At 33.1% G+C, this 24,904-nt stretch overlaps 2 protein-coding genes and 2 pseudogenes across 8 annotated transcripts in view; 3 read left to right on the top strand and 1 right to left on the bottom strand.

Moving 5' to 3' along the window:
- The window catches only part of CDC37L1 (cell division cycle 37 like 1), a 37,231-nt gene that overhangs the window by 1,525 nt on the left and 10,802 nt on the right, over nucleotides 1-24,904 (top strand). For 4 of the 5 annotated variants that reach the window (XM_025051477.1, XM_015594462.2, XM_015594461.2 and 1 more), the window contains exons 2-6: nucleotides 2,539-2,820; nucleotides 5,703-5,793; nucleotides 9,128-9,243; nucleotides 9,624-9,746; nucleotides 13,226-13,390. In XM_025051477.1, coding sequence (XP_024907245.1) covers nucleotides 2,539-2,820; nucleotides 5,703-5,793; nucleotides 9,128-9,243; nucleotides 9,624-9,746; nucleotides 13,226-13,390 — 777 coding nt within the window. Of the gene's footprint in view, nucleotides 1-2,538; nucleotides 2,821-5,702; nucleotides 5,794-9,127; nucleotides 9,244-9,623; nucleotides 9,747-13,225; nucleotides 13,391-16,973; nucleotides 19,993-24,904 lie in introns of those variants that run through there. The other variant, XM_006918384.3, reaches the window with a different exon arrangement.
- Nucleotides 5,015-5,133, top strand: LOC112485044 (annotated as a pseudogene).
- Nucleotides 12,619-12,732, top strand: LOC112485084 (annotated as a pseudogene).
- The window catches only part of AK3 (adenylate kinase 3), a 20,417-nt gene continuing 16,067 nt past the window's right edge, over nucleotides 20,555-24,904 (bottom strand). For all 3 annotated transcript variants that reach the window (XM_006918383.3, XM_025051479.1, XM_006918382.3), the window contains one exon: nucleotides 20,555-23,271. In XM_006918383.3, the coding sequence (XP_006918445.1) occupies nucleotides 23,151-23,271 (121 nt within the window). In that variant the 3' untranslated portion in view covers nucleotides 20,555-23,150. The remainder of the gene's footprint in view (nucleotides 23,272-24,904) is intronic.

Raw genomic sequence — 24,904 nt, 5'->3', positions numbered from 1 at the left:
TCAATTTTGAAGGCATATGGAGAGGATAGAAGAATTTCAGTGCATTGTGGTTGAATTACAAAAGTAACCTAAGAGAAACTCAATTTAAAAAATAGCTGTGTATTAATTTTTACTTGTACACTTGGAATTATAAGCTTATTTAGCTGAAAGGGATTTTAGAAGTGAATAGGCTTATCTCCCTCATTAAAAGTGACTTCCCTGAGACCATGTAGCTAGTGAGTGGCAGAATTAAAACTAGAACCCACTTCTGACTCCTAGTACAGTGTTTTTTCCCACCTACCGCACTATCCATCCTATGATGTAATGTATAATTTATTTAGCTGGAACTACATTTGGTGTTAAAATTTGCAAAGTAATTACTAATCCTAAATTAGTTCATATATTTATAACCTACTTATTTGTCTTGTTGGCTTTAGGACTTTGGATTGGAATATTTGTAAATAATAAAATGTTTTAATTCAGTTTATAAACATTTTATAATTTTTATAAAAATAACTGGTTTAATTTTACCAAATATGGGGACTCTGTACATCTTAATATTATATGTGATGCATAGTTCTGAGATCCAATTAATGTAAAGGCAGTTTGGAATGTAGAGATCCTGTTTGGGAGGGTTTTTCTTTTTTAATGTAAAGCTACACTAGTAGACCTTAAATGTTAAGAGTTCCTTTTTCGAATTTATGTTCATTAAAATTATGGTTAATATCCCTTTAAAACCTCAATATGTTCACAAATAAAATATGACTATTTAATCATCTCAATACATGTTGGATAGTTTGCACAAATGGCCAAATGTTGTCTGTGTAGTCTGTGGAGAAGAATTTAAACATAAATCATTTTTAGAATTTGCAGATAAGATTTCTGCATTTGATTTGAGAAATGCTTTAAGAATTTGCTCCCACATAATTTAAAAATGCAAGATCCATTTGTGTATATCTCCTTTCTTGGTATATCTTTGTCTTTTCTTACAATATAAACTTTATAGCTTCACTTTTCACCTTTTCCTGGCCCCTTCTTAAACATAGCTAGTCTGTACTCATTCTTGATTCTATTCTAAGAAAACAAAAAATAAAAATACTTTACTTGGTTTCTTAGGGCCTGGGCTCCAAATCTGCTAAATGAGTACCTAAACCATCTGAATTAAAACAGTGTCCACAATTGCCCTGGTAGAAATCTAAGTTTGCCTGAAAACTGAGCTAGGAAATAGGGGTCTTGCATGCTACTTGTCTCAGAATTCTTTACCACCACTAGTCTGCTCCATGAAGTGGATAGTCATTTATTCATCGAAGATTTATTGAATCCTAGCTTCTAAAGAAGATAGTTGAGTAAACAAATAAACAATATTTTTTGAGAACACAGTATAGAAATATGCATAACTTGGGTGGGGAGAGAAGGAATAAGAGAAAATTCAGGGATGTAATGCCAGAATCTGAATGGAGATAGGAGTTTGGTGTAGGGGGGAGGGACAGAAGGGGCTGCCAAAGGGGTAGATGGAAAGAATAAGTAAACAAGTGGAAGAGTAACTAGAACCGAAACCGGAGAGATACTAGAGAGTGAGATCATGAGAGACAATGACATGTCACAGTTTGCACTTTATCCCAGGACTCTAAGAAGAGTAAAATTACCAGATTTGTGTTTTGGAGAGATCGAGTCTAGCAGAGTGGAGAATGGCTTGAGATGAGAAAGGCTGTATTTAAATAATTAAGATGTGAAATTATAAGAGTTTGAATAGTGATGCAGATAAGGAAACAGACTGGAATAAGATTATTCTGAATACTTAATTTGACATTGATCTACATTTTGGCTAAGGAATCAGATAGAATGTGCCTTCACCTTTTGTTTTACAGAGCTGAGGATTATAAGGCACTCTTCTCAGTGCCTTATATGTAGTGGTTCAGTAAATATTAAAACTACTGTTGCTTCTGAGTGGAACAGAATCACCAGGGTGGACCAGTTGGGTTTTTAAAAAAATAACTTTGCCTATTTTGATTAGGATTAAGTTAAAGGGTATCTATTTGATATGGTCAGTTGTAAATAGAAATTGCCAATAAGGACTTCTCAGATCCCCAAGGATTGGGATAATATAGAAAGAAAATAGAAACCAAGAAATGATTACTTTTAAATAAAAGATTCTTTGCTTTGAAGAACTTGCAGAGCAAAACTCTGAAGATCTGGTTTTCAGCATGTTAAGTGATAAGGTGGTAAACTAGAGTCAAGTTTTTTTTTTTCATTCTGCTATTTCAGGGTTATGAAGACTATAAAGCAAATATTTGTTGAACACAAGCTATGTGCAGTATACTGTGCTAGTTACCAGGCCTTTTGTTAGTTCTTGGGGGAGGGGTCCAGATTAACAAGGAAGTTTAGAGTCTAGTTGGTGAAACAAGGCCTATAGTATAAAAATGTAACTGCATACACAGAAGGCAGGGTACCTGTTCACTGAAAAGATTATATAGAAGTCCATTGCTAAAAAATTGAACTGTGCTATATAAACATACCCATTGCCTTCTTCATTTCTTACAAATATTATTTTTCATCCAGATGTATAGCCATGGAATTGAAATGGCTTGCCAAAAGCAGAAAGAGTTTGTGAAGAGCTCTGTGGCATGCAAATGGAATCTTGCTGAAGCTCAACAAAAACTTGGTAACTTAGCACTGCATAACTCTGAGTCCTTGGATCAGGAACATGCCAAAGCACAAACAGCAGTATCAGAACTGAGGCAACGGGAAGAAGAATGGCGGCAGAAAGAAGAGGCTCTAGTACAAAGAGAGAGAATGTGTCTGTGGAATGTGGATGCCATTAGCAAGGATGTTTTTAATAAGGTACGACCTTTTATTGCACCATAATGAAAGAAGAAAAAAAAACAAGTGTTTGTACTAACCAGTTGTGTATGTTTGCTGGCAAAGCAACAGAACCTGTAAACAGTATTCATTTTTGATAGTTCCTGAAAAGTGCTTATTACAAAAACCTGTATCCCCATAGTGTCTAATGTGGGTAGTCCTTCAAATATGTGGCTACAGCATTACACACTGAATATAAGTGTGGGCTCTGGAATCAGACTGCCTCAAATCTCAGATTTGTCACATGCTGGCTTTGTAACCTTGGACAAGTCACTTAACATCTCTAAGCCTCAGTTTGCTCAACTGAGTAAGTATGAAGACTAAAGTAATGTCTTAAAACATGTAGCATGGGGCCTTGCACATGGTAGAGCTCAGATGTTACAAGCACTTTCTCATGTTTCGGTGCTATCAGCATGCTATCGATTTTATAACACTAATGTATAGTTACTGGATTTACTAAATAAAGTCTGTCGCTGTTATTTACGAATATGTAGTTAGTAACCCTCAGGTAGTAATCTGGACTTAGTATTACAAGTATTATTAGTGCAAATGCTAGGCAGTTCTTATGCCAGGTTAGTTTATTAACTAACCAGTTAATTAACTAGAGAGCAGTTTTCTGTTTCTTACTGGATTATATAGGCTTTATTCTTTGACTTTTATATCTGAAGTAGATATGGGCATTAAAACTCTATTTTCAACTAATGTATAAAGTAGGACTTCTTTCTGTTTGTACTACACTTTCAAGATTCAAGGATGGACTGCTTATTCTTGTCTGAGTCCACATTCACTTTATCTTTAACCATCATTAGTCTCTAGACTTCTCAGTCTGTAGCTACTTGTTTTTGTTTTGGCATCCATTCTCAACCCATCCTCTTAAGCACTCTTAATTTCTTTCCCCTAGACCAGCTCTGGTTCTGCTACAGCAATAAGTACACATAGATAAATGTATACCACTAGCCCTATTAGTGCTTTATTCTTTAATCAAGAAAAATGGCAAGAATACAACATGCTTATTGTAAAAAAAAGAAAGAAAATATATAAGTATGTAAAACAGAATTGAAAGGCTTCCCTCACTATCAGTTCCATTTCCCAGAGATAACCACTGTTAACAGTCAGTTTTATCTATCTAGACTTTTTCTGTACTTGTACCAATTTATATATTTTTTTCCTCCCCCACAACAGGCTCATTCTTTATGTGGATGATTCACTATGTCATTATATATTGTTCGAAGGGGTGGGTCTTAAGTGTTATTTTACCCCAACACTATTCAAAATAATATTTTTCTTCTAGAGGGAATGGTCAGAACAATGTTTCTTTGTTTTATAAAGTTAAGGTTTCTTAACATGTAGTCACAGAGAGTATATTTTCATTTGTCTCTTGCTTTTAATTGTTTTTTTAAACTTAGGTTCTAACAAGGCCTACATTTATACCACAAATTAATTAGAACTATCTTTATGTTCCAGTCATTTGCTCAAAATCGTACATTGATTTTGTCTGGGAGCTTGAGACTTGAGAGGACTGATCTAGATCTGCGCTGTCCAACTTGATAGCCACTAGCCAAATGTGCTATTGAGCGCTTGAAATGTGGCTAGTCCGAATTCAGATGTGCTGTAAGTGTAAAATACACACCAGATTCTGAAGACTAGTACCCCCCAAAAAAGTAAAATATTTCATTAATAATTTTTTGTATTGCTTACATGTTGAAATGATAATATGTTGGATATGTTAGGTTAAATAAATGTTAGTAATTTATCTACTTTTTACTTTTTAATGTGGCTAATAGAAAATATTAAATTACATTTGTGACTTCAATTACATTTCTACTGGACAGTGCTGGTCTAGATAGCAGAATATATAAATGAAAAAATGCTTTTATAAACTTTGGTGCGCTTCCTGATTGTAAACTGGCAGAGAGCTAGTTTGCAGTTTTCATTTTTGGCAGTGATGATCTCAAAGTGTAATTGTGTACATAGAATGTTCTGAGAAACTGTTCTGCCAGTATTTTTGGACAGATACAAATTTCATCTTGGTCTGTTTTATAACTTATTTAATTGAAAATAAGCACCTTCTTAAAAGAAATTTGTACTTGATTTCAGAAACAAACTGGCTTCTCCTAAGAAAAGTTTAGAACTAAGGTCTGTTTTAGGTTTATGTCTTATCAAAGAATTTATATTAGTCTATGGCCATGCTACCCTGAACAAACCCAATCCCTTCTGATCTCAGAAGCTAAGCAGAGTTGGGCCTAGTTAGTACTTGGATGGGAGACCACGTAGGAAGACCAGGTGCTATAGGCTTAAAAAGTAAAAAAATAAGGGATTGTAAACTGACAAAGTCCTTGCAGTCTGTTAGGTCAACTAAGGATGCCTCGCCTAAAAAAAGAAAAAGAAATGTCAATGACTGACTTAAAAAAAAAATTATAGTAAATATACTTTATTCTCTATATTCTTTTAATTTCTGAGTTTATTTCCAGCAAGAACTTAAAAGATTATGCTAGAGTTGCAAATATTTAATGGAAGTGAATAATGCAAAACATGAATTATGCATGTAAAGGATCTTTCTGTACCTACCTTTGGGAAATTTATTTAAGAAAAAAGTTAATTATTTATTTTTCTGTATAATTTCTAAAATAATTTTATAACTTTCCATACATGTATCATTTTAAACAAAACTAATGAAACTCCAGTAAAAGTAAATGTTGATTGTTTAATAGAGTTTAACAGATAAATTTAATGATATTATATCAGTATAATACTCTATCACCTTTTCATAGGTTTATAGGAAGGATTGCTAGACACTCAGTATCTGAGGAAGAAGAGTCAATTAGAATATAAAATCTGATTTTAACTTCAAATTTTTTTCTTAGAGTTTTATTAATCAAGGTAAAAGAAAAGAAACAGAAGATGATAAATCAGAATCATTTATGCAGAAATATGAGCAAAAAATCAGACATTTTGGTAAGTCTTCTTTTGTGATGTTCACTATCATAAATATGTGTACAAAATGTATTTTATAAAATGGGGACCAAAATGAAGATAAGTGACAAACTCTAGTTGTGTAGCTACTTTTGTTGTACAGCTCTTGTTTTAGACTTTTTTGAGAGCCAAGGGGTGAGGGTGGGACGGTCATTAAAAAAAAAAATGGATTTGACAGAGTAAACCAAATTGTGAAAAGATGCAAATAAAATCTGTTATTATACAATACTACCATCTAAGACACAGTCTTTATTTACTCTGTAGTCTCTTTCCATTTCTTGACTACTCTTTGCTTGCTTGGTATCTGGTTATCAATCATATGGTTATAGGATTTGCATTCATTTTTTTCCAGGTTTTGGATATGATGTTATATAATTCATGCAGATCCTCGAACTGTTATTCAGATAAATACAGTAATAGATATATGTATACAAAGAACTGAAAAGTAGTTTTCTCTGTAGGGGAAAAGTGGTGAGAGAGGGATTTATGTAAGCGAAAGCTTCCTAGAGGAGGTAACATCTGAACTAAATTATGAAGAACACATAGGAGTTTTCCATGTAGATAAGGGAGGCAAAGCAACAGCATGTGCAAAGGCAGAGTTAAGAAACAGCATGCTATATTCTAAGATGCATAGGTTTTATGAAACTGATGGAGTGAAAATGCTACTGGAAAGTATTAGGAGTTAAGATTTAAGGCATATGTTTTTGATCCCAAGTAATAAGTTAATTTAGTAAACATAGTTGTTATTTATATTAATAAGCTTTTTAAATGGCATTTTGAGATCTTTTTCCTGTTGATGTTTTTCCCCCAAAACATTTAGAATTTCATTCATCCTTCAGTTTTGTCAAGACAGTGAATACTACTTTAGAATTTTTTCCTTTTTATGCAGTTTTTCATAAAATATTCATTTTCCTCATAATTTTATTAAAAAAATAAGCTGTGTATTCTATTGAATTCAAAAATAGTATCTGAAGAAATAAAGTTTATTGTACATACTATTATCATTCTAGTATTATTTATAATAGAAAAAAAAGGATAAACAGCCTTCCCTTAGATAGATATTAAAATCTTTAAATGAGTAGAGCCCTGAGTCATAAGGATAAAAAGCAAAAATTTTGTAAATGAGTCTTAGTTGTAATAATGTGAGTTACCACTCTCACTTACAGTTCTTACTTCCTAAGCCTATGTGTTGTGCTGTAGGAAAAGAGTACCATATTCTGATTGCTCTTTCAGAGCATGACTGCATCTGGTAGAACAGTATCCCTCAAGGTATTGTCAGCCAGCTGGCATACTGTAAGCTAGTTGCTTTGGAATCATGAGAAACCTAGTGGGTGTGAAACAGTTCCCTCCCTTTTGCTGTAAACTTGGTCAGAAGCAATTTCGTGTGGGGAAAAATCCCAGCCTCACAAGCCGTAGTAAGTAACCCACGTCACTATAACTGTATGTGACTTCAAAAATTATTTTTCCATTCTATAAAACCTGCTGTTTCTGGGTAGTGATGTTCAGAAGAAAAATGAATTTCATGAGCCCATTGTCTTCATTTCTTTTGCTATAGAATGAATTTCTGGGTTAAGAAATAATGTGGTATGGGAAATAACTCACTTAGTAAGACCACAGATGTATTTTACTTGTAGAAGCTTGGTGAGAAGAAAAAGCAATATCAGATCTAGAATGGGCTTGTGAGGAACCACTGGTCCCTCCAAGATGAAATGGTACCAAAATAATCAACCTGTTACCTGATGGTTGGCTGGTCTCTTCAGCATATGGTGCCATATTGAGGTTTCAGCACTGGATTCTGCTACTGGCAAATTAGGTGTTCAGTGGCTATCCTGGAATATTGATCAGGAGATCCCATGCTGTTGAATCTTTGCGTAATGTCAAGTCTGCCACCATGACCCCTTAGTTTAAAAAATATTATGCAAGCAATGAGATGGCTGAGGGAAAAGGCCGACATGATATCCACAAATGATGAATAAGCAATTGTTTTGCCATTGCATGTGTGGGCTTCCAGTTTCTCATCCTATAATACTAACCAGTGCCTTCTGTCTTTAAAGCCAACCAGACCTGATAGCCTCTCCCAGATTCACATTGTACTTGTTTCTTAGTGGAAATGCACATTGACTTTTCACTTTGGAGGAGATCGCCTACTTGGTGCAGCCTGTTGGATCCCCAGAAATGTTACTAAGGTCATAGGTTCTCAACAGTTTCCTGTGTTTTATTTCTCACTTTCTGGCATGTTTATATCTTACCAAGACATCTGGGATACCTGCTACTTCCTGCTCACCTAGTTCTGTCAGTGTGAAGTAGACCAGCTTACAGTCATGTGGGATGATGAGATAGCCAAAGTACCTTGGACTAAATTATGGCACAGAGTTGATAGAAACCTGAGAAGAGACTGAAAGTTTAATATTGTCCTTGCTGGGTGGAAGCGAGTGTTTCTGGTGTTGTATGTTTATTGTAGTAAAGGAAAAAGAAGCATTTGCCAGAGTAATGACTGCATTGATATACTCCTTTGAAGTAAACACATCAGAATAGTAGCTGTAATTAGAGATTCCAGCTAGAGACTTTCTAAACTTGGATTGCATTCCAGAGTCTTGGAAGACATGGGCCTGGTATCAACTTTTCAACTAATTTCTTACTAATTTAGATAAAGATGAAGATACACCTTAAGTACTATTTGGATTAATTTGATATATTTTGAAATATGCTTAACTAATTTTTTTTTTTAATTTTGTTTTCTGTGTGTATAAACAGTCATTTTGACTGAACGGTTAACATGATTAAAATAGATAAAGTATATTTGCTTTTATAACTCTGATTGATTTCCCATGCTGTCATCATCTCAGACATCTTTTAATAAATTAGAATGTAGTTTCTCTGAACCTTCTAGATCTTGGTTTGCTAAGTGTAGTTGCACGAGGTTTTGCTGTCTTCTATATCTTTATAATAGAAAAAAATTCTATTATATGAATAAATAATATATGAGTATCTAAAAATCATTTGTATTCACTAGAATGACCAGCCATCTCAGTTTGCCCAGGGCTTTGGGCACTCTTTAGATGCAAGAGGTTGGGCATTAAACCATTCACTCTAAGTGTGACTAATTATCGGAAACAAAACTTTGTGAATTTTTGGAAGCTATTTCCAATATACTGGGTATTACTTTAAAAGAGCTTTATCCCTTTATTTGCTCTTTTACCATAACATATCGCTGGGGTCATTTGAATTGTCTTTAAAGGGAATCATTTTAAAATATCATTTCTTTGCTTACAAGAAGAAAGTATTTGATATTCATGGTTTAATTCTTTTTTTACAGGTATGTTGAGTCGATGGGATGATAGTCAGAGATTTTTGTCTGACCATCCATACCTCGTATGTGAAGAAACTGCTAAATATCTTATTTTATGGTGTTTTCACCTGGAAGCTGAACAGGTATCATATGAACCCTCGAATTTTTGGGAACCTTAGTGGAATTCTGGTTTACTTGTTTTGGTTTTTGTTTTGTTTTTTGTTTTTGTTTTTTTTTTTACATTACTTTAAATGAAAGGTCATTAAATGGAACTACAATTTTTTTTTGTTTATTTTAAAATCTACTTGAGTTTACTGTGAGAATATTTTTTAGTTGTTTAAGTTGGCATATGGAAACTTTAATGTGCTTTCCTCATTCTCCCATCTCTCTTGTTCCCATATACTATAAACCTTTTTCTTTTTTAACAAATGATTTTCCAATGTTTTCAAAATCCAAATAGTAATCACAATATTAAATATATTTCAAGAGATATTTCTTACTATTTTAATCTGTTTATTTTCAGAAAGGGGCTCTAATGGAACAAATAGCACATCAAGCTGTTGTAATGCAGTTTATTATGGAAATGGCCAAAAACTGTAATGTGGATCCAAGAGGGTGTTTCCGTTTATTTTTCCAGAAAGCCAAAGTAAGTAACTATTTGGTACTGTTAAATGGCAAGGTTAGGCCTTACCAGAGACTTCTTTGGTCTATACACATCAAAAGAAGCCATCCAACCAGGATGCCACAGGCTAACTTCCATTAGATTTTTTAGTGGAAAGAAAAATCATATTGCTTATTTCATGCTAATTTAGACATAAAGGAGCTATATAAGCAGCTGTACTATAGCATTTATGTGAAATTGAGACCTATTCAAATAAATGTATGCAGGAAAATTAATGTTCTGTCATTCATTTAATAAATACTGAGTGCCTACTAATGCAAAAGCACAGCTATTTAAGATGTTGAGGATAACTAATATTGTATGTCAGCTGTAATTGGAAGAATTTTTAAAATGATATAAATTATTTGAAAATAATAAAAGGTACTGATAACAGGCAAAAAAAGATGTTGAAGATACAATGTTGAATGAAACAGATATAGTATCCTCCATGTATAGAACTCACAGCTTAGTGAGAAATCAGACTTTTGTAATGAAAAAACAGGAAACCTAAAAAATTCAACAAAGAAGAATGGTTAAAAAAAAAGTGTGGTACATAGAATATTATGCATCCATTAAAATTATGTTTTGAAAAATCTTTAATGTGAGATAATGCTTTTTATAAAGTCAAAAGAAGTATATATGTATATACACAGAATGATGTAGACCATGGTAAAGAAAAATAGATATATCTAGACAGATTAAGTACCATTTCACACTCACTAGATTAGTAATAATTTTAAAGTTGTACAAGCAGTAGAGCAATAAGAACTCGCATTAATTGCCTGTGGGAGTATAAATTGTTGCCACCACTTCGGAAAATTTCTTTGTAAAGTTGAACAAATGCCAGCACTCAGAAGTTTTCCTAGATATATATCTTAGAGAATAGATTTATAAACATGTGGTCCAGGGACATGAGGGTCTTTGGGACTCTTGGGAGGCCCTGAGTCAAAACTATTTTCATAATAGTAATGCTGAGATGTTATTTGCCATTTTCACTCTTATTCTCTCATGAGTGTACAGTAGAGATTGATAATAGAAGCAGATGTGTGAATTCAGCTATATTCTCACTAAATATTTGTTTTGTAAATAGTTTTTTAAATAAAAATGTTATGAATGCTAACATAATGAGTTTGTTATGTTTTAGTTAATATTTTTTAAATGTCTAACAGTAAATATTAACAGATACAGCCCACATAAATAGGAGCTCTTTAGGTTCCTCAATAATTTCAAGAGTGTGAAAAAGTCCTGAGACTATAAAGTTTGAGGATTGTTGCCTTAGAAGAACTCTTGTAGGTGTGCACTAGATACCATAATGTTCATAGCAGAATTGTTTATAACAGCAAAAAAGCCTGGGAACAACCCAAATGCCTGTTAACAGTAGAATAAATAAATTGTATATTCATTTGGTAAAATACTAATCAGCATCAGTCAGCATGGATAAAAAAATAAGAGTGAAAAATACAAGTTACATATTCAGTACCATTTAAAAAATATTTTTTGTGAAGTTCAGAAACAAGCAGGAGTAAATATATTGTTGAGGGATACATACGTAAGCAATAAAACTAAAGAAGCAAAGGAGCGATTAAGACAGAAGTCATAATTATAACCTCAGAGAGAGGGAATGCTCTCAGGAACTGATTTCTAAGGTACTAGTAATGATCTATTTCCCAATTTCTGTGGTTATATAGTAGGGTTTTTGCCTAATAAACTATGTATATTACATACTCTTTCACATATGATACATTTTAGAAATTAAAAGGAAACATACCAGAAGTTTAACTTTAATTATACTTGGATGGTGGACTTAGAAATGATTTCTATTTTTTTTATATACTATAGTGAACATCTTTTCTTTTATAAATAGAGAAAAACATTGTATTTTTAAATTAACAAATATATATATCAGGATAGTACTAATCCTACCTTAAATACTCTAAACTCTTCTAAAGTGTAAACTAAGCAGGAAATTTTCCCAAAACAGTAGAGTCTTAATGAGTAAATGATTTAGTTGATATTTTAGCAGGGCTTCTGATGACTCTTCTAAATTTTCACTTAATGCATAGGCATTAAAAAAAATCATACTTTCTTTTCATCTTACATTAATGGATATGTTTGAACTAGTGCTTAATAGGATAATGGAACATAGCCAACCTATCTATATGCTTGAAATTTGCTTTGACAAAATTGAACTTAAAGGCACTGAGGTCTTTAGATCTTAACATTGTGTTCATAATAAGTTTTTAAAATTACGGAATAACTTTCATGGGTGCTTACTTTGTGCCAGGGTACTATTCTAAGCACTTTACATGGATTAACTCATTAAATCCTCATACCATTTTATGAGGATTATTATTTCTATTTTACAAGTGAGGAAATTAGCATAGAGAGATTAAGCAAGTGACTCATAGTTTACTTAATAAAACAAAAGTGTCAGGTCTTTCTAAATCTAAATCCCTAGGCCTTAGGCATGCAGTAAGATCAGTAGTTGTGCCGCTTGATTCCTTTAATAGTTCACATAGTTATTTCAGAAGGATTACTTTAGGTTATGAAGGATAACATTCCATATATCCATGAGTACCATATATTGACCAAAGTGAACTGCCATAATATTATAATTAAGGAAACGATTCTAAATTCATAAAAAGAAGGGCAGCATAGAACATTGTCTGCATTATTTGTATAGATACTGATGCTAATATCTAGTTTACAGATTTTAATCTGGTTACACAACCTAAACTACATTAAAGAAAAAATAGCATTGCAGACAAATGGTCCCAGTGATATTTAAGGAACGAGACTTTGATAAACTCTTCTGCTATTAAGTGGTGGAGAATTAAAAGGTTTTAAGCATATCCTCGTTTACAGCCATGCCACCTTGAACAAGCCCAATCCCATCTCGGAAGCTAAGCAGGGTTGGGCCTGGTTAGTACTTGGATGGGAGACCACCTAGGAAGACCAGGTGCTGTAGGCGTAGGCGTAAAAGATTTTTAAAAAATTTAAAAAAGGGATTGTAAGCTGACAAAGTTCTTGCCATCTATGAGGTCAACCAAGGGTTGCCTCGCCTAAAAAAAAAAAAAAAAAATCCTTTGGTTGTTGCTTGGCAGTGGGAAGGGAAGAGAAGAATATGAGGATTATTTAGATCCTGTCAATCTATATAAATCAAGAGAAATACAGAAAAAGCCTACTTTCTCTTGTTGTATTTGTGTGTGTATGTTTAAAGAGGGGTTATTTTTTTATTTGTTTTATTTTGCTGAAGCAGAGGAAAGTGGAAAAAAACAATCATTACTATTCCTGAAAAACAGGAAGTTTTCAAAAATCTTAATAGGGAGCTTGATTGTTTCTACATTTAAACTATTTATCTCATCTTTACATCTTCTACTTCAGACCTGATATATGCTTGTTAGAATTTACTATGTTGTCTGAAATTCTTGAAAAACATAATCTGTGTTTTTTGTGTTTTCTAGGCAGAAGAAGAAGGTTATTTTGAAGCATTCAAAAATGAACTTGAAGCTTTCAAGTCAAGAGTCAGACTTTATTCCCAATCATCAAGTTTTCAACCTATGACAATTCAGAATCATGTTCCCCATTCTGGTGTTGGATCTATAGGTTTATTAGAATCGTTACCACAGGTAGGTTGGAAAAGTAAATATTTATTTTATAAATGTATTAGTTCATATAATTTTTGTTCTTTTGGACTGTTCTTCTCATGTGTAATATATGTGTAAGCATTTTAAATATTCTTGCCTCAGAAGATAACTCTTGAGTTTTATGTCATGCCATGTTTTGGCACTAAATCTCTTCCATATCTTAGGTATTTAGAGAGACACCAAATTCACTCTTTTAAATACATAAGAGATAAGTTGTACCTAAGCATTCTTAAGAGGAAGATGTTAAGCTATTGATCATCTCAATCATAAACTTCCCAGGATGTCTTTGAGGAACATCTCATTCTGAATAGAACTATACTGTTTAAGAATTTATTATGGTGAATTACCTTCAAAGCATGCATCCAAGTGGCAATTAAGGTGATCTGTTACTTGAGTTTTTTTAATAACATCTTATTAATTGTTGGTGTTGCCTACCAGATGTAACATTTTTAGTCACATTAGTGTAGCTTATGCTAATCTGTTTTTTCTGATAATATTGGCCAGCTGTTTGAGCCTCTTCGAAGTCTGCTGTTAGATCACGATAAAACCATGTCACTAACATGAAAGAATTTATGGCAAAAAGAAGAGGAGGTTAGACCATTAGTCTGCCTGAATCTGCTTAGAATTTTAAGTTACCATTAGAGAGTCGCTGCCCATTTTGATTTTAGTAGCATTTTAATTGAGCTCAGTCATCTCTCATTTCCATACCCCAGGATTTTAAGATCAGCTTTAGCCTAAAGTTTAGTCTGTTACCTACACAGTGAAAAAGGAAGTCTCCTTCAGAAGACAATGTGAGGAAAGCCCTGTGTTTATTTTTATATCTCATAAGGTGGGAATTGAGATTTTCAGTATCTTGACCTTATATCTCTATAATTTCACCATTTCAGTTACATATATGGTAGGCCAAAGGGACGATTTAAAGAAAGCAATTGATCATATTCAACTCAGCCAGAAGTATTATTCTCAAAGATGGAAATAATCAAGGTCTGGTTTTTAAATTAGTCATGCTACCCCATAGATAGATGTACATATGGAAGTAATATTCCCCCTTGATTTGTCCTACAGCTTGTTTCTTAATGCTGTTTAAATATAGTGATGATTATTTTCTTCAGTTCGAGAAATAGCCCACAGGAATTAGTCTTTCCAAGGGAACTTTATAACAAAGTCACTGTCAAGTCCAGTATGTAAACCTCTTAAAATTAAGATGTTACATCATGAATGCAAAGGAAAAGAAAATTTTAAAGGATGTCATTGATTCTAAACCTAAGAGGGAAAAGATACACACATTAAAATAGCATGAGATATATTACCAAAAAGTTGCTTCTGGTGTGAGAAAAGTAAGTTCTTGTTCTGCATATCAGGTAGCAACTGATATATGCTTAGTCATTTTGGTGGGGGGCCTGGGATTATACAGTTTTGACACTTTTCAGTTGCTGATATTCCAGGGTTGTTCAGACTTAATTCATCTGGGCTAACAGACCAATTCTTCATGTTGGGAGAAGAGCATACTAGTCTAGTCTTCCTGTGGGAGAGAAGAGCTGGATAAGATTTCAGCTAGATTAGAAGCAGCCTGAGGGACCAAGTTGTAACTGAGAGATTTGGAAGTAAAGTTTACCATAATGATAAAAACCTATTTTTATTATATCAGTTTATGGATTACAAAACACTATTACATGTTGTATCATTTAATCTTCTCAAGAACCCTGTGATTCATTTTGATTCATATTATGGATGAATAAACTGAAGAAGTTTATGGAGGTTTGTAATTTTACTGAAATCAGTACAAAAATGATGGAGCTAATATTCTAATCCAGGGTTTCTGTCCTACTTGACTGTTCATGAACTTGTACCATTGACTTTTGTTGACTCATATACAAGAAATAGAACAAGGCGCTTAGTCATGTGTTCTTGAGAAGAACTGGTCACTAGAACAAGAAATGTGTTGAGAATATTTACTAGATGAGAATGTGAGGTAATCAGTGGAATTTAAATATAGATATGGTTAGGTATATTGATTGCTTTTTGTTTTTTAAGTCTTTTCATAATGACATCTTACAGTTCCTTGGAAGATGGGTTAGATGAGTTTTGGAGAATCTCTTTAGCCAATTCTAATACACAAAATTCCATCATGGAAAACCAGAGCCTAGTCTTACTAGAGACTTATGTTCTGAAGGCCTTTGGAATTGGGCCTCAGTTGTCAAAAAAGATCTTCATACACTGTTTCTTTAGAATGGGGGAATGTAATGAGAATATTAATGATTTTATAATACTTAAATTTGGGTAACACTTAAACTTTTAATTTTTTTTTTAATTGACAACAATCTTATAAGCCAAGTACCATTACCCTTAGTTTTGAGAGAACTAAACCAAAGCCTCTTGGTTAGAGACATAAGTAGTAGTTACCTTAGCTTTATTCTATAGACTAGCTTTTAATTCTGTTAAATTGTGTTAAAATATTTTCTCTTTAAGGATTACGTTATACTAAGTGGTAGAGGCAGGATTAGAACTGAGGTCCAATGTTATATTAGTGTCCCAGACCTCAGTTATTTGTGCCACTTCTTTCATAAAGATCTGATTGGGAATAATCCAATTTCTGGCTAGCTTTTTAACTTTTACAATAAAAGAGTCACAAAGTATCATACTTCAGAGGATTTTTTGAAAACATTGCCTCCCTATCTATCTCATTTAGACTATTTTCCTCATCAGTGTTTGTAAATAAAATAAATGAAACTAGGTGATACAGTAGTAAAACTCTAAGTAGCTAGCACATATTTAGAACTGAGTAGATAAAATTGAATTCTTGAGGAAGAATTTCCTGAAGCCCTAGGTCTTAATGGCTTATGTCCCTATTCATGGTGCTTTAACAAATAACGGTTTTATTTTTGCATTTATCGAATAAGGTTTTCTGTTCCTAGTTTCAGAAAAGGACAAATGGAACATTTATGAGTTCTGTTTTAAAAATAAACAAGACCTAAATTAAACTGTTCTTTTATTCTCAATTTTTAAAATATGGGTATGAGTACCTCTCAAAAGATTAATTTCTCACTCGTTTATTTTAACTTTTGAGAAACCAAAATAAACTCTGAAGATAGCTATAATATTTACTTAGTAAATAATTTTTTTTCCCTTATTCAGGTGTTTTGCATTTTTAGTATTTACTGTTTTAATTAGGTAATCTTAAAAATGCATTTCTGGCTTAAAGCCATGTTTATATTTTAAATTATCGATAGCTATGTATACATAATCACATGGAAGATGTAGCCTTGTATGATTAAGTAATAAAAATTATACAGTTTTTTTAAAAGGAGAAAAAAGGTAGTGTTTATTATGTTTCTATTTTTCACATACATTATTCTGTCTTTCATCACATCGCTTTGGATTAAGTGGTAATAGTCTATTTTTCTCTTTATCTTCCTGGGTTTCAACCAAGTCTGACTTTAAAGTTCATCTTTCCTACTCTGCTATACTGCAGAGAAATAGAAAATGTAAAACTGAAATTGTAGTTACATATCTGGCATAAAACTGGTTATCATCCATTGTTTCTTCCCTGTACTTTTTCCCCCAGAATCCAGATTATCTTCAGTATTCTATCAATACAGCTCTCTGCAGTTTAAACTCAGTGGTACATAAAGAAGATGATGAACCCAAAATGATGGACACTGTATAATTTGGTTAAGACTGCTGAGGCCAAGTGCTATTTTGTTACAAGAAAGGAAGAACTTGGCTATTTTCTTGACACTTTTATGGGTGCTGCACTTTATTTTTGTTTGGTTTTTGAAGGGAGGAGAAAAAAAGAGTACTGAAACGTTTTGTAAATTTTTTTTATGTGCTGCTAGGTTTTTTGTTTTTGTTTTTTGTTTTTTCCCTGAAGAGAGGAATGGTACATATGTTGTAAGAAGTCAAACTGGACCTTTTTTGCTACTAAATTTGCCTTTAATCTGTTCTCAATTTTGGAATCAAAGTATGAAAATCTGCACAAATGCAATTGTTTACAAGAACTGCTGGTTGATTCTAGGAGGCATCTGCTATAGTCTTTTTTTATATGGATATGTATATGCCCTACTCTACAAAAACAATTAAAGATAAAAATGTACCTGTATCTTACTGCTAATTTAGCTGTCAAATCTGGTGTTTCATCATATTAAAAGCAATAAATCAGTAGTTGATAATCTACTTTACTAAATAAGCTGGGTGACACAAATTAAAGTCTTTCCCCTTAAAATAATATTACATTTGTATTTTCGGCACCATCAGATAAATCCTTGACTATGATATATCAATTTATACAGACACTAAATTAATCCTCTAAGTGTTCTCAAAACCGTATTCTTCAGTTCATTTTACCCTGTTGGCTTTTTAATATTTAGGGTTATAGTGATTTAAAAGGTAACAAAGCTAATACAGATTTTTTTTTTTTTTTAAGTAAGATCAAGCTCACTCTTAATTCCTTTACTTGATATAGTCTGAGATCTCTCAGGGAGCAAGTTTTAAAAGAATACTAATGGCCTATAAGAACAAAGAAGAAGAGTCTGATTTTTTAAATTATAGTTATTGTTTGTTTCACTCTGATGTAGCTGAAGGACTTCCCTTTTAAAAGTCTCGTAGAACTGTCTCAAGCTGCAAACTACTTATTTTTAAGAATTTTGTGATCCTTATTGGTAATGATGGCTTTTACTGCATTTGTCATTTCCTCTGTATAGCTCAGTTACCATAGAACACTTCTGGGCTTTACTACTTCCTATTTAATTCACTTTAAATATGTCAGGATATTTCATGATGCATTTTATTTGGAATTAGATGACAGTGCTAATTATGCTATCATTATTTGAGGATTAATCTTCTGACTTATAAGTACATGAGCTTTGATTTGTATTGGTTATAATCTTTGGTTCAGTCCCATTGAGACTAGTAGCAAACATTTGGAAGATGGATAACTGGGATTAGGAATACATGCCTCAACTTGAGAAACCAAATATTGCTAAGTGACCCACATGGTGATCAGACCTGTGACTGTGGCCTCATTTGCACCTTATTTTAACTAACTTAGGTGACAAGACACTTAATACCCATAAAAATGGACTGGAATTATTGAATCATACTTATGTAACATCACAATCTTCCTGGTTTTCAGAATAAAACTTGTGTTTTTGATATAAAGATTATAATAAAATGTTTGACTAATTTATACAGTACTATTCATCAGCTTGTAAAATTTTTCTTTTAACCAGTGACCTAGTTATAGAGGTTTTTTTTCTCTCCCTTTTTTTCTGTTCTGGAGTAAGCTCTTGTTTTTTCCTTCCCATCAAACAATGGACACGAGTAAAATCCCCAGTTTCACAAAAATGTTACTTGAACCATTACTTTCCATTCCTAAACTGTACTTTTCCCCAGGATTTGCCTATAAGCACCCAAATTGTTTTGAATTTCATTTTGCCTTTAAGTTAGAGGTATTAATGACTGTAGACTGGAAGAAATTATCAACTGAGTAAACTGTTTCTGAAGGGTTTTTTGTTTTTGTTTTAAAATAGGTATTATTGAAGAGCTGATTAGATTTGGCTGTGTGTGTGTGTGTTCAAAAGGAAGTGTTCTGTGTTTTTAATGTAAAAGTGTGATTGAATTCATTTTGGGAACCACTGACTACTGCCATAATTTGCACTTAGAGACTAATTTTTACATATTTAGCAATACTGTAGTACTAAGAACAGTAAATTGACATCCTTTTCATTTTTCTTTATTTTTCTTTAGCACAAAGAACTAACTCCTATTAAGAGGAATATTCTCTTTTCTTTTAAATAAGAGTATACTAAGCAAAGGGATAATTCATTTTTCAGGTTGGACAAATTATACAAACCATGGAAGGTCAAAATAGATAAATGAAACATCTTTGATGTCAAAGTATCCATCAAGGATTCTTGTTTCATTTGATTAAATTAATATTCTAATAAAATATTTTTAAAATAGCTATCACTCCATTTATTCCCCATTAATTCTGTCATTTTATCAACAGTAGTGGAGATAATACTGATTTAAAATTATTCTCTAAGAGAGAGATGGGTAACATTTTCATCCAATTCCATTAGTGGGCTCTTTCAAATTTTGCCAATGAGTTTACAATTGCTTATAACTTCTCTTTAAGAAAATTGGGTCTTCTTTCAGATTAGCATTCTTATTACTTTTTAAAAAGTGAATTAACATGCTGCCCAAAGAATATAAATCTAGGAAGTGGAAATGAAAATATAATGGGTTTAGACAAAGTTATCCTGAAGTTAACCTTGGGGTATTTTCAGAGAAAAATAAAAAGATAACAATTTACTGTTCTCAAAGTCAGTTCTTAAATTGATATGAGATAGAAATGTACTTGTTTGGGTTGGGGTCAGGCTTTTTATTTCAGTTCTGCCTCTATATAATACACATTTTAATAAGTTCCTAAAATGCTATGCATCCATTTTCCATCTGTAATAGATATATATGTACTGTATCACAGGTTTGAGAAGCTGATTCATCTAATGAGTATTTGCTTGCTTACTATGTAAGCTAATGGGGGGTGGGAATACGAAGATGAATAAAAGTTGATTATGAATTACTATCTGATGTCAAAACCATTCTCATAAACCTTGAAGAATTAGACTTGAGGTTTGATCTTTTTTAAATATGAAAATGATAAAAATTCCCATATCTTTCACTTGTTTCTTTAAACAGCATGATTCTTCATCCTATTTACTCTTCAAACACTTATTTAGAATCCTTTGGTAAAATATGACACATCATCAGATTGATTTACACTTTGGTAAAATCCTTCCAAAGTGCAATCTGGCATGACAGTTTACTTGATGCTATATATATAGAAAAACACATGACTGTTAGCTAAAAAAAGCAGGTAGAGTGGGGTATGAACTCTACAAAGCATACTGTCTTTTACTAGGAGCTTTAAGTAGACTATTTTGTGTTTTAAAGTTTTAAAACTGTAACTTCCAAATCACAATCTTGGATTGCAAAGACAAGAAAACTTTCTGAAGTTTACCAGTGTCTGGGAATATTTTCTTACGAGTTTATTTGAGCCAAAACTGATGACATATGCCAGGGAGCAAGATCTCAAATGCTCCTGGGAATATTTTCTTTTGTCAGTGAAAAGACACAGCTTATAAGCATGTTTTAAAATACATATTTATTCTTGCTGTTGACTGCAGGTATTACAGCAATTAAAACTGAGGTCTGTAATTACCATGATTTGTTACTAACAGATAAGTTTTGTCACAAACTGAGTACCCAAAATAATTTACTTTGCTGGAATGCCGTTGTAAATAACTGGGGGAACGTAGCTATGGGCAGGGGTTTAGAAATTTGAGCCAGTATTTAACCTATTTCAAATACAATTTTGAAATAAAATTTCTGGGTGGTACTAATTGTCACTTTCCATTTCCCATAGCACACTCTGCTTATAAAAGGTGTACCAAAATTACTGTACTCCAGAAAACACAGAAATCGGTTGAAGTACTGTTCTCATTAGCTTTGGAGGCATTGTAGCTTCTAGCCATGCCATTAAGCACCAGACATATATCCATGTGGCACATAAATCATAATGATAGGCATTATGGCATTATGGGTTTTTTTGCAGGATGTGCTCAGCTATGATAATGGTCATCAGAACCACCTATGACATTAAGCATAAAACAAATTCTTTTTGCTTTAATGAAGGAAAAACGTAATAGTGCAGGCATTTCCCAAAGTAATGGATGTATGTGCAAAACTTTGGGTTAAGTGTTTTGGGAATGAGGAGAGAATAGTCACAGGGAAGAAGAGTCTTAGGAGCCATGTTCTTCTACCCATTTTTGATTTTCAGATGTCCTAAGGGTGTCAAGAAGGCCAGTATAGCTGCATTACTACAGCAGGAGATAAAGTGTAGCATAAATAGAAGCCAGCCTGTGTACCCTTTTTAAACAATTAGAAATCAGTTCCTAATTCAGAAACTAGTAAGACTTCAGGGCAGCAGGACAAAAGGTCGGATGGGGTGGGCCCTGTGACTACCAAAGAGAAAATAATATCTACAGTTCTAAAATTGACCTGTATTCTAATACCTTAATACTGATGTATGCCTGTTAACACAGAGGTAATTCTTTAGTACACGACATTTTTAGAAAACACACAATATTGACATTCGATTAACGCATTATAGAAAGTTTTGTAAAGAGTGGAATGTTTACTATAATCCTTTTTAAAAGCCTTGGTCCGATTTGAAAGATCAATATTGAATTTTAAAAAATAAAAAGAAAGGAAAATAAGGTTTTTTCCCCCCACAAAGTGATACATAAGAATCGTTTACTGGCATTTGTATTTTAAGTGCCTAGAATAAAACGGGCAAAATTTTCAAAGGCAGTTAATAATAACTTGTACAGGGACTTGTTTCATTTGATTTGGCACCAAGTAAAGTAAAAGTAAATATGCCACTGAATATATAGTCAGGTTTCTTTGCCTCTCAATCTTTTTACCAGGCCATAGTACATAAGCATGCATCCCTGTTGCCCCACTAAGAAATCAAATCATTTTGATTTTAAAATGGCTGCTCAGGTTACATTTACCAGCAGAGTTCTTTACCCTTAAGATATGATGACAGTGAATGCTAGCCAGTGTCAATTTCTTTGATTAGGAATAAACTCCTTCAGCAAACTAGTTTCCTGGTCCTTTTTAACCTGTCATATAAATCTTTTTCATTGCCATACCTGTTTACTAATTATGATTGTTACATTTGTCAAGAGAATTTTATCCAGGCAAACATGATCTATTTCTATTTCCTAATGACACAGCATGCTTACTTTACCTAGTGCCATAGATTTTCTTTTCTTTGTGTGTGCGTGTACTTTCATATGCTATTCCTCAAGGTAGATCACACATTTTGATCAGAAAGAGAAACTGACAAGTAGATCCTAAAGCATATCTCTTAACCTAAGTAACATCTGAAAACATAGGTCTTTACATTTTCCGTTGAAAATTCAACTTTAGTGCTTTTCCAAGAACGTATAATGTCCATTTCTAACATAAATCGTATCCCTCAGTACACATGTATTTTCAAAAGAAAACAAGTCATAGGAAATTAATACTTTCTTATCTGTTAATTGATACAGTTTTATAGCAAATTGAAAATTCTGAGTAACCTGAAGGTATGCTTAACAACAATAAATACAACATATATGACTAGCTTATAAATTTCTTAGTGGAGAGGCAGTAGTGAATTTGCATCCTAAAAATCTTAAATCCAGTTGCTTTTATTCTGGAATTTTATAGACATAGTGTCTCACAAAACCATGTGTCACAGTGCTAGAGATGTTTTTTCAGCATCAGTCTAAGCCAAAGCCTCTGATGAGATACTTTTCTCAAATGACGGAATTTTTTTTCCCGAAAAATACAGAAATTTTATAAACCACTTACTCTTCTGAACAAAAGTTATATTACTACCAATTGCTCTTTTAATTATTCTCCAAACAATTTTTCAAAAGTTTCATTAGACATCTCTGATACTTGTGAATTGTGCACTCATAGAAGATAACTGGATAAAACACACTAGATGATTTCAAAAGATGAATTTCAGTATCTGACTTATTTGGCACATCCTTACTTTCCAGAATAAAATCAGTAGAAATGATTCTAACATTTTCAAAGAATTCATACATGTCAGAGTCTTAGGACAAGGAGCTTCCAAATGCTCAGATGAGGAGCTTCTCATCTTTTTAGTTATACATACTTTTCCTCATGGAGTAACTGATGCTTTTTGGTTTACTTGTGGAACTCTTGTTTGTAGGAAAGCATATACATAAGGCCATATCTTGTTGGTTTCTGTTCCAGAGAATGTTTCCAATACCCCTTTTTTCCTAAAAGTGACAAAAACAAAAAACACAGGCCTGAGTCTTTCTAATAAGTGACTTTTAAAGAGCATAATGTGGATTTAGGGGCCTCAGTAAATGTAGGTGTGTGTTATCAAGAGAGAACGGCACTTGGCTGGGCACTGGAAAACCTAGATTTTAGTTTCAGTTGTACCCTCTGGGTTACCAAAATGGTTACTTAAAAATAATAGCACGTATCATTTATTGAACATGTACTAAGTGCTTTATATATAATAGTTCATTTAATCCTTACTATAGTTCAAGTTTCCTTATTTTACTGATAAAACTGTGGTTAGAAATGTAAAGTAACAGCCCAAATCACCAACATTTCTAAACATACAGCCTGCCAGATGCCAGGACATCCCTTGGCTTTTTTTGTCTACTACCCATTTGCAAAACAGCTTTCTAGTACTTGATAGTGCTTCCTTCTTTTCACCTAGGTTTATTTTTTCCTCTATGCTACTCTTCTGAGTTTTAGGGGAAAGGGAAATAAAAAGTATTGTATTTATTGTTTCCTATTGTGTTTCTCCATTTCTCACCAGGAAGATTTGTCTGACTTGTCACCAGACCAGCGACCAGTCTATTTACTCCAGTTTTCTGGGGATAAAATAAATGGTGAGGAGAATCAGAATCCTGGGGTTGCTTTTCAAAAGGCACAGATTCTCTACACAGATCTTGGTACTCTGCTTGCTTACTCTCCTCTTCCAACCCACTCATACACACTGGCTTAATGGCTGTATAAAGAGCAACTGAGGAACTCTGGTTTATTCTTTCCAAAGACAGGATCCATCATGCCTCCACAACATTTTCACTAAATTCTCAGAGCTTTCACTGGGGACAAATGCATTCCTTTCTTAATTCCTCATAAAATTTGCCACGGTTAAGACTAACTTAAATAATTCCCACTATTTTCTTGGTAAGAAACATCTGCTAAAGAAAGACATTATGCAAATACAGTATTTTTGCATATCAGAACTGTCCTGCTTCTAAATTCATGGCCATCTTGTAAAGCTTTCAAGAGAACAAGCTTTTTACCAGCTATAAGCCTCTAGAAGAGCTACTTTATAATCAAGCCAATGTCACAAGTGGGTTAATTGTTGAGGGCACAACTACAGGCACCTATTCATCCTAAAGCTGTACTTTGGATGAAAATTTGTCATTTTAACTTCTATGTAATAAAATGGAACCAGCTTCAACTATCGGTCCTCTAAAAAGAGCATCGTGTTTGTAAACAGAGATCTAATTACTCTATGAATGTCCCACAGCTGAGTTTTAAAAACAATACAACTTGGTATTTTAAAAAAGCAATGCTTGACATGGACAATAGACTAGTGGTTACCAGAGAGTCGGGGGGAGGGGAGGTAGACGGTTTAAAAGAGGACAAATGTGGTGACAGAAGAAATCTAACTATGGGCAGTGAACACAATGCAATATATATAATATTATATATGCCTTACTGTTGATTTGTACTCTTGAGAGTTACTAGATTTCATTAACCAATCTCACCATAATAATAAAAAAAAAATTGGAAGAGTTTGAAAAGGATTGGTGTTAATTCTTCTTTAAATGTGTTATAATTTACCATTGAGCCCACTAGTCCTGTGCTTTTCTTCATTGGGAG

This window comes from Pteropus alecto, unplaced genomic scaffold (assembly GCF_000325575.1).
Source record: "Pteropus alecto unplaced genomic scaffold, ASM32557v1 scaffold95, whole genome shotgun sequence".
Lineage (NCBI taxonomy): Eukaryota > Metazoa > Chordata > Mammalia > Chiroptera > Pteropodidae > Pteropus > Pteropus alecto.
The sequence above is the reverse complement of the archived record's forward strand: the minus strand, read 5'-3'. Positions and strand labels throughout refer to the sequence as shown.